General features: G+C 45.8%; 1 protein-coding gene across 1 annotated transcript in view; it reads left to right on the plus strand.

The window, feature by feature from the left end:
* Positions 1-7695, plus strand: part of smox (spermine oxidase) — a 19741-nt gene extending 12046 nt beyond the window's left edge. Inside the window, exons 5-8 of the mRNA XM_080533985.1 lie at positions 1292-1774; positions 2237-2546; positions 5273-5433; positions 7143-7695. Of these exons, the coding sequence (XP_080390111.1) occupies positions 1292-1774; positions 2237-2546; positions 5273-5433; positions 7143-7301 (1113 nt within the window). The 3' untranslated portion in view covers positions 7302-7695. The remainder of the gene's footprint in view (positions 1-1291; positions 1775-2236; positions 2547-5272; positions 5434-7142) is intronic.
* Positions 7696-10614: the final 2919 nt, after the last annotated feature.

Genomic DNA, 10614 nt, shown 5'->3' on the forward strand with positions numbered 1-10614 from the left:
TACTGTTTAGTCAAATGTATTCAGTGCACGACACGTCAACATACTCCACCTCATTCATACTGGGTGTACTATAGGTCAACCATGTTGTTCATGGTCATCGATTCAGTTCCACTATGACCCGCCTCCCTCACATCCTCCATTGGATTGTGGCACTGAAATCTCAAAGGGCTTCCTGAATACCGCGCAGTGACTACCGTGCAGTTCTATGTGGAAAGTCACATCTAGAATTTAGAATTTGCCATTTAGCGGACGCTTTTAATCCAAAGCATTAGACATTCCCCCTGGAGTAACTGAGGGCTAAGTGCCTTATTCAAAGGCACACTAGTAGTGGTGTTCCAACTCACTATCCACTAGACCACCACTAGACCACCCACCACTACCCTGCACTAGACCACCACCACCACCCCGCACTACCCCACATCTAGAATGAAAAATACACACAAAATGTCAAGATTATAATCTTTCTTTACTGAAAACGGCTACTCAATACAGTAGTTCACGGTATGAATGTTCGGCCACGGCCATGGTGATGCTCTACTTATCTTGAACAGCCATGGTGCTCTTTACAAGCAAATGACTAAACAGCTTTACTGGACACACAAATAGATAGCGCCTAGTTTCATAAGGATGGCCAACGAATAGGAAACTAATTCACCAAGGTACAACTGACAACTGTGGCAGAGGAGGTCAATTGGACCCGGATCTGACTGGGGCTTAATGGCCGATGAATTAGTAACCTGGTAGCCTAATCGAATTAGGAGCCAGCTAGGATTGAGAGAGGACAGGTCAGCTGATGTGTTTGTTTGTCTTGTCTCTCTTAGTGGAGAGCAGTTGATGGGGTGTAATAAATAATACATGATAATCCAGGTATAATGAGTGGAATAGTCATTGAATAGTTGGAAAAAAGCAGCACATGGAAACAGAGGATTAACTGGGTCTGGAACATAAGACCTAGACTAGAGGTGGGAGATCCATGGGATCAGGATCAAACTGACAGTGTGTGTGTGTTGTGTGTGTGTGTGTGTTGTGTTGTGTGTGTGTGTGTATGTGTGTGTGTGTGTGTGTTGTGGTGTGTTGTGTTGTGTTGTGCTGTGCTGTGTGTGTTGTCTGTGTGTGTGTGTGTGTTGTGTTGTGGTGTGATGTCTTGTTTTGTGTTGTGTTGTGTTGTGTTGTGTGTGTCTGTGTCTGTGTCTATGTGTGTGTGCGTGCATGTGTGCGTGTCTGTGTGTGTGTGTGTGTGTGTATGTGTGCGTGTCTGTGTGCATGTGTGTGTGTGTGTGTGCGTCCCCAGGTGGAGAGTTGTGAGAGCAGCTCCCCTAGCATGGACGAGGTGTCCCTGAGTGAGTTCGGGGAGTGGACCGAGATCCCGGGGGCCCACCACGTCATCCCGGGGGGGTTCATGAAGATCGTGGAGCTCCTGGCCCAGGACATCCCCTCGCGCACCGTCCGTCTGGCCAAGCCCGTCCACCGCGTCCACTGGAACTACTCCGCCCAGCAGCAGGAGGAGATCGCCCCCCACCACCACCACCACCACCACGGGGGGGGGCGCAGCGGCGGCGACTCCTCGGTTCACCACGACGACCACAACGACGACCGGCGTCGCTGCTGCTACGACGACGACCCCCGCCAACCTCCGAGCCACGGTTACCCCATCAGGGTGGAGTGCGAGGACCTGGAGTGCATCGCGGCCGACCACGTCATCGTGACGGCCTCACTGGGCGTCCTCAAGAACGGGCACGAGACGCTGTTCTCACCCTCGCTGCCGGAGGACAAGGTGGGCATTCTTCTCGCTTGTTGTTTCATTTGGTGTGAATGAAGGGTAGCGGTGGCCTGGCCTAATGGTTAGTGAGTTGGGCTGGTGATCAGAAGGTCATGAGTTCAAATCCCACCTGGGGAACACCACCACTAGTGTGTCCTTGAGTAAGGCACTCAGCCCCTAAGTTACTCCAGGGAGACTGTCCCTGTGATCTCTAATTGTGAGTCGCTTTGGATAAAGGCGTCTGCTAAATGTAGGTTGAAATGTATTAATAAAATGTGTCCAGTAAGCTGTTTTATGAATATATTCAAATTCCAACTTTATTTCACATTCCTATGTTGTTGTCTCCTATCTCATTGTCTGGTGATTGTGTTTATCTATGTGCGCCCCCATGAAGGGTGTTTTCACATGATTTGATCTCCAATCCAGACTCGAAACTCAAGTTGGCTCTGATTTGAACTATGTGAACTATGTTCGCAGGTGCTGGCCATCGAGAAACTGGGCATCAGCACCACAGACAAGATCTTCCTGGAGTTCGCCGAGCCCTTCTGGACCCCGGAGTGCAACAGCATCCAGTTTGTGTGGGAGGACGAGGCCCAGCTGGAGCAGCCGGTCTACCCGGAGGAGCTGTGGTACCGGAAGATCTGCAGCTTCGACGTGCTGTACCCGCCCGAGCGCTACGGCCACATGCTGAGCGGCTGGATCTGCGGCCAGGAGGCCCTGCTGATGGAGCGCTGTGACGACGAGACCGTGGCCGAGACCTGCACCAAGCTGCTGAGACGCTTCACAGGTCTGTCCCACACACACACACGCACGCAGACGCACAGACGCACACACACATTGTCATATGAATCTTTCTCTGAATAACAGACTGTTTTTTTTCAGTTTTGTCTGTCTTGACTTTTTTTTTTCTGTGAAATTTGTAAAGCGTCCTTGGGTTCTGTGAAAGGCGCTATATAAAACCAGGTTATTATTATTATTATTATTATTATTATTATTATTATTATTATTATTATTATTATTATTATTATGTTACTATCAGGACTTTTCTCTCAGGACTAGAGTTGGACGTAAACGCCGTCACTGCTGTATTCCACATCCCAGCACTGTGACTCATTCACTACACACTTAGAAAAAAGTGTTCTTCTATATAAAGAGACCCCCCCGCCCCCCACGACCCATTTAGGAAATTGCCTCACCCCTCCTCACTCTGAAGTAAATGCTCTTTCCCGGAAGAGGCTGTTTGATGACACTGTATGACTCATTTGGAACGTCACATAACAATGGATGAAGGAAGACGTGAAGGGCTTTGCCCTGAGCATTCATATAGCCAGCGTTGTGGATGATTAAAGACCACTGAGGAGGACAAGCTTAGTAGGCTGCCCTGGTCAGAATCGGTGTTCATTTCGTTAACGAAAATTGTGACAAAATATATGCGTCAACAACCATTTTTTCCATGACGAAGATGAGACATTGACGAGACAACAATGGATCTTTGAAAATGAAAACGGACTTCATCTATTTTAAATTTTCATTGACGAGACAAGACTAAAACGTTAGTGGTGTAGGTGGACTAACGGACATCGAGATGAATGTATTCTTTGATACGTCATTCTTTTTCCCCCCAATCGTGCATGCATCTATACCGGTCTCTTGCAAAATCAAAGCAAAGCAGTGCATCCTTATAGTGGAAATAAAGGGTTAGGGTTCATCTGTGACTGTGCCATACACAAACAATACAATTCTGGTCACCAACACATCATGTCAGCCTACAGTGAGTCACTGTCTGCTTTAAACCCCCGCCAAGTCAGTTAGTCAACAAACAGGTCATGAGGTCACAGCTAGACTAAGCCTAGGTCGTCATTACGGTGACTGTCCCTCCCTGACTGAACTGTCACAAACACACGTGCACATGCACAAATACTGTATGTATACAAATACAAATACGCACGCACACACACACACACACACACACACACACACGCACACATGCGCAAACACACACACACACACACACACACACACACACACACACACACACACACACACACACACACACACACACACACTACTCCTAATGTAGGCCAGTGTGCTTTAATCCCTTCAGCATTAGCCCATTAGGGTTAGGGTCAGGGGACCTGGAACACAATAACAGCCGTCAATTGTAAACACTCTGCTTTTCTCCAATCAGAAACAAGTTAGAGAGATGAAACTCAGGACATGCACACATTGCGCAGTTACGTTTACTCCATATCAAATATCTCCCCATCTGCAGGTTTTATTGGGAAAAGTAGTTTTTTAGGTGTTTATGCTGTCTTAAAAGTTGACTGTCTATTAAATCAATCAATATTAATCAATTAACGTATATCATTATGATATCATTGACATGATTGACATGTGTCAGTTGTTCTCAGCTAGCTAGCATGTAAGGTTTGTCTTGGTCGCTAGGGTAGGGGCCGATTACAACACAGTGTTAGGCAAGTCCTGGGCACACCAGGACTGAATCACACTAATCTGTCTTTTGCTGGGCATAGGATTATCTTAAACTAGAGGCTGTAGTGTTAATCTACCATTATTTAGCCTCATGAGACTTAATTCCGTGTCTTGTTGCTCAGAGAATGAAGATATTATTTTTGGACAAGGATTCAGCATGGATCAAAACATTGTTAACATTAAACAGTCCCTCCAGGTTTTTGCAATTATGCGACCGCATAATTCAATGCGAAATCAAGCATTCCTTGCGTATTTTGCGAGGTCGTACAATTTTAAACAACCACCGCACTTTTAAGCAATAAAAAAGTCCAATAAAAAAGGGGCTTGTAATTTGGACCAATCATCACACTGTTATCTCATTATCCAGTCCAATCAAACCACACATCCATCAATTAAATTATTTTTATTGCCTGGCAGGCTCCAGGGCTAACATTTATCCATAGCAGTGTACTCAGACGTTTTGGATTCAAATCAGTCCTGTGATCCTATCGTAGACAGACAGATGATCTTTATGATATAAAAAAGATGACTGGTCTAGGTAGAATACAATTGTTCCCACTGCCCCCCGTCTCCCTAGAGAGAGACCAGAGAGTGTGCTGCTTTGCCCTGAGAGGAAGAGCAGGGGGATTGGCTGTGTATCAACTAAGGGTCAGACCAGATTTAGGAGGCTCAGTGACTTTCATTTGAGAGATAGAGGGGGAGAGAGAAAGATAAGAAAGAAAGATGAGAGAGAGAGTGGGTGCTGCTTTGCCCTGAGAGGAAGAGAAGGAGGATTGGTTGTGTATCAACTAAGGGTCACACCGGATTTAGGAGGCTCAGTGACTTTCAGTGGAGAGATAGATGGGGAGAGAGAGAGGGATAGAGATGGAGAGAGGGATAGAGAGGGAGAGAGGGCCTGATAGGGCCTCCAATCCATCTCAGACAGGATGATTTATAACAACATTTCTCTGTGTTCATTCAAAGGGTTTCCTGCCAAAAATCTATTGGTCCGTCCGTTCTAACCGCCCCTGTCTCTCTCCTCAGGGAACCCCAACATTCCGAAGCCCCGGCGTATCCTCCGCTCGTCATGGGGCAGTAACCCCTACATCCGGGGGTCCTACTCCTTCACCAGGGTGGGCTCCAGCGGGGGAGACGTGGAGAGGCTCGCCATGCCACTGCCTTACGCCAAGAGCACCAAGGCTCCGGTGAGTACCAGAGTACCAGAGTACCAGAGTACCAGAGTACCAGAGTACCAGAGTACCAGATCTATCCAGCATCTAGATAGATTTCTCCGGTGTCATAAAAAAAATGTTTAAAAAAACGACGACTGCCAATGGCCCCAGGCCTGAGCATAAATTACATTTTCCTGCTATGACTGGTGGGTAGATGATTCACTTACTTAGTTAAATGTATTTGTTGTAAGTCGCTTTGGATTAAGGCGTCGTAGCCTGTTAAGGCCCGCAAATTGTCTTGCCCTGTACACGCTTCCTATGTTTACGTAGGTAGTCATGCGTTACATCATCTCAAAGCTATGATTCTTGCGCTTCGAACCAAAAAATCCATCTCAAGATACAATCACAACAGCAGACACAATCGATGTTGCTGTCAGACCACCAACAAACAAACTACTTTGACAAATTGTATAAAATCCATACAGAAAAGCCTCATAGTTAGCCACCGATCAATAACATTCTGACAACAACGGTTTGTTTACATTGCCTAAGGTCTGAGATGATCCAATCCAGTGAAATATTTAGGCCAAGCTACTTTTTTCCATCAAAAACCTCCCACGGATTGCTGGACTGGATTTCAAATTACGCGTCAAACATGCATCAACTGCCACGTATCCTTTTCAGTTTCAGTTTCGCATCTAACCAGAAGTGCAAATAGTGATATAAAACATGATAGTGATAAGTGATAGGTACAGTATGGCAAGTACGGTAGTTAGAGGTATACAGGAGATGGATAGCAGTAAGCTATGTACAGTTAACGTAGATATGTGCAGTATGATGATGTATACATTTTATAAATTAGAGGCTATATCAAAATGAATTATGTACAAATGTGCAGAAATATGGTATGCGCAACGGTAGTCTTTGCAAATAGCAGTAGTGCAAACTGGGTAATTGAGTGTTCAGCAGTAGTGCAAAGGCTTCATCAGCATCATCACCATGACGTCTGTGAGGATTCTTGGCCAGTACCGTCACTGGTCTCTGGAGGCGCGCGTAGGCCTGTTTACAGTCGCCAGCAGGCACTCTCAGCATCCCGTCGACGCGCCCGTGTCATCACTATGCTGCAGGGGGAGATCACGCAGGGTGTCGGATGTAATTTGAGGCATGAGTGTTGGCCAGCAACAGTCGGGCCCCTGGAACCTGACGCGTCTTTATCTCAGGGGGGTGGCGGGGGGCTAGTGGTGTGAGGCAGAGAAAGGAACAGCGTGACCTCAGATACACCCCCCGCCCACCCCCCGCCTCTCCCCTCGTCTGCCAAGGGTACGTCAGACTGCCAGGAAGAAAACCTGTCTTCTCCCATAAAGACACTCTCCAGGCTAGAAATAGAGCTCCACGTCCTCTGTAGCTGAGAGGCAGTCGTAGAGTAGAACATATGTTCGGTCAAGTTTGTTTTCATCTTGTTTCTCTCTCTCTCTCTCTCTCTCGCGCTGTCTCTCTTTTTCTCTCTCTCTCTCTCCCTATTTTTTCTCTCTCTTTCCCTCTCTCTCTCTCTTTCCCTCTCTCTCTCTCTCCCTCTCTCTCTCTCTCTCTCCCTCTCTCTCTCTCTCTCTCCCTCTCTCTCTCCCTAACCTCTGTACTTCTTTCCTCTCATCTCGACACCACCACTCTCCATTTCTCTCCCTCTTGGTTTTCTCCTCTCTCTCCTAATCTGTCGTTTCTCCCTCTCTCTCCTCTTTCCTCAGCCTCTTCAGGTGCTGTTCGCCGGCGAGGCCACTCACAGAAAATACTATTCCACTACCCATGGTGCTTTGCTGTCGGGGCAGAGGGAGGCCACTCGCCTGATCGAGATGTACCAGGACTTGCACAACAGCGAAACCACGAAGCCTAACATGTCGAAATGAACCACTGACTAGTGAAAACAAACAAACTCATGTGTTTTTATGCTTTCTTTGTTTTTAAAAAAGACAATTTAAGTTCTACATACAGTATAAAGGCATAGAGGGGGGCATTATTAAAATGATAACTATATATAAATGACATGTTTTTACTGTATTGTAGATATACATAGAGCACGGTAGATTTTACTTAAGATTCTTCTTGAGATGTACAGTACTGTAAAACAAGGCTGCGATTGCTGCTCCCTTCATCTCTGGTTCTTATCATTCTGTTATCGTTGTTTTTTTAAATTGATCAATGTTATGTTTGTATAACAAAAAAAACGTCTATAATTTAACTTTTTTTGTAAGTGCCTTCTGTATTTAATGTCACTTGTCATTGAAAAAGCAAAAAAGAGAATGGGGCGAGAATAAATATAACTGTATATAATAATCATGTGAGTCAGGATTCTCTCGCTGGATGAATTCGATTTGGTTGTTGTTCCTGGTCTCCGCCGCCGCGCTCCTCTGCTCAGTCAAGAACGCGCTCTCTCTATCGCCCCAATCCCATTTCTTCCCCTCCTCTCTGGAGTGTTCACTCGTCCGCTCCCACTGAAGGATTTAAAGGTTTTGGATGGGTGGTGTAAGCCACAGGGGTCGATGGTAAGCTTGGGCTGGAGGGAGTTTCCGCCGTGTTCCTTTCTACCTGTCGTTTACTATCAAACCTGTGAACAAGTGCACACTTCGGAGGGAAGGAAGATGAGGGAGGAGGAGGAGAAATGGAACTGGGTCCGTGTGACTCTGCCAAAAAGACAGATGGCATTAGAGTGGACCTTAATCCAGCTGTCAGATCTGTTAGGTCGGGACGGGGGATGAGTGTGAGTTCTCTACTTGTGTTTGAAACCAGAGTGTTGTGGTTGGTGGACCAAGATGTTCAGTCGAACCATTGCCACAGGATTGCCAGGGTTGAGGAGCAACTGAATACTATGGACAATATTTGCCTAGAGCATCAGGCTCTACTCTGAGCGCCACTTTGTCATAGAAAGGCGCTGTAGACATTTGATGTATTATTTACTCTTGAGTATGGGGTGTACAATCATCAGCATTAAAACAGGCTCAGTTCCATCTGATCCAATATGCCCGTTTGAGTGTCTAAAAGTACTTGACTGCCACCTGCTGGAGAGAGTGATGAACATATTCAACAACAAACTGTTAAGGACTCGATCAGTCTTTTGTTATCAATCTCTAGTCCATACATCTGGGGGAGTATTCCATCAACGTCACTAAAGGAAATCCAGGCTTATTTTTGATTAATTGATTATTGTGAAACTTATCAAAACAAGCCTGGATTTTCCCTTTTTTTTCAGTAGCCTTCGAAGACGACCATGCTCAATGAATTGCCTCTAAAACTAGTTAAAACATATTTTCTTCAAGTAATATCATGGCAAACATGAGGTGTATCTACTATGAAAGGGCATGACTGGTAAGCCAACACAAACCATGTGTCTTACCACTAGCAGTAATGCATTTGGTTCATGATCAATCGTCTTCTGGAACACAGACAGTTCAGTGACCCAGTATTATTGATAGAGCGTCTACTTTAACTACGTCAATACTGTATTGTAGAAACACACACACACACACACACACACAAATACACACAAGCACAGACACACCCCGCACACACATATGCACAAACACACACCATGCATACACACACACACACACACACACACACACACACACACTCACAAACACACACAAGCATGGACACACCCTACGCACAAACACACACACACTTTCTCTCTCTCTCTCTCTCTCTCTCTCACACACACACACACACACACACACACACGGAAGGAGAGTAAATTGATGAGACATATCTGACTAATGACCAACCAGAGTCAGGGGTCACCAGAGTATTGATGACGGGGTCAAAGGTGGGAGATGATTCAAGTGAACCAAACCTACTGAGATGATGCTGTTTTGATGGGAGAAACCCAGTGAGACTGGTTTACTATCAATCACACATTTGAGATATATAATATAATAAACGTATAATGCGTCATGATGAATTGACAGTTGTTCCTGCTGTCATATGGCCACGCTGAGGCCTTTTAGCATAGAGCCGGAGAGACACTGACGTAACAGTAGAGGTGTTATTACGTAGGATCTTGAAACATTGGGGGCTTAGCCCAGCCCACACAGAGGGGGGGGTTTACCTGTGTTTTTGAGGAGTGGGGGCTTGTGCTAAATCGATGGCGATGCGGTAGATGGCGACTTTTTCTCTTTTTAACTTTTTTTCTCCATAAAACATTGGGGGCTAGAGCCCCGGATGCCCAGGCCTAACGACGTCCCTGCTTATCAGGATAATCAACACAAACATAAACTTTTCTTTCCTTAACAGCCGTGCTATTAACATCGGTTCTTTAAATCATTTCTCTTTCTTTGTCGTGTTGGTGGAGAGGCTATATTTACCCCAGTCGACCTCTGCAGTCTTACTAGTCTGGTTGGTGACGTCCCCCCGGGGCATTCCCACGCTCCCACAGTCCCCTCCGTGACAATGCTGTATGAAACACACATTGTCCATTCTCATCCAGATTTATAATTTTGTTTATATTTGGGGATTTCTTTTACCTCCTCCTGTGGTTCTGGTGAGATAAAACAGATGAGAAAATAGCAATTCCTTAAAAGGCAGCTTGGAAATGTTGGGAACACTGTTATATTCATTTCTAAATCCCTATTGGGGATTGGGCCTATTAATCTGTACCCTCATGAAAGAGCTGACCACAAATAACTTGATTTGTATAATTAGGTGGGCTTGCTTAAGCAACATTTTTTAACCACTACCTCTCAGGCCATTAATAATACCAGCATCATGTCCAGGGGGGGGTAAGCCGCCTCATGCTATGAAAACAGGAGATAGGCTCCTGCCCCCTAAGGGCCATTCGGCGAGACCCATACTTACTTCAGGCCATTAACATATCAAGCTCCCGGCAAAGTTGATCAACATCACACACACACACACACACACACACACACACACACACACACACACACACACACTCACACACGTGATTGTTCCCAAAACTTTCTAAGAATCACCTCAAACAACAGGAAGTATTACTACCGCTACCATAAACAAGACAGGACTTCTGTCCTTAATCCCTTCATGTTAAACAGCCTCACGACTTGACTTGTTCCCATAATCATCCCTGACAGCTTGTTTACTCGTGCGGCCTTTAAGATAAACAAAGCGTCATGTGGTGGGAGCTTCCCAGAGTGGAGGCAGCCAATATGAAGCTGAGACGAATATGAGAACCACTTGATGTATGACATC

Source organism: Nansenia antarctica (genome assembly GCF_963989245.1).
Source record: "Nansenia antarctica genome assembly, chromosome: 6".
Lineage (NCBI taxonomy): Eukaryota > Metazoa > Chordata > Actinopteri > Argentiniformes > Microstomatidae > Nansenia > Nansenia antarctica.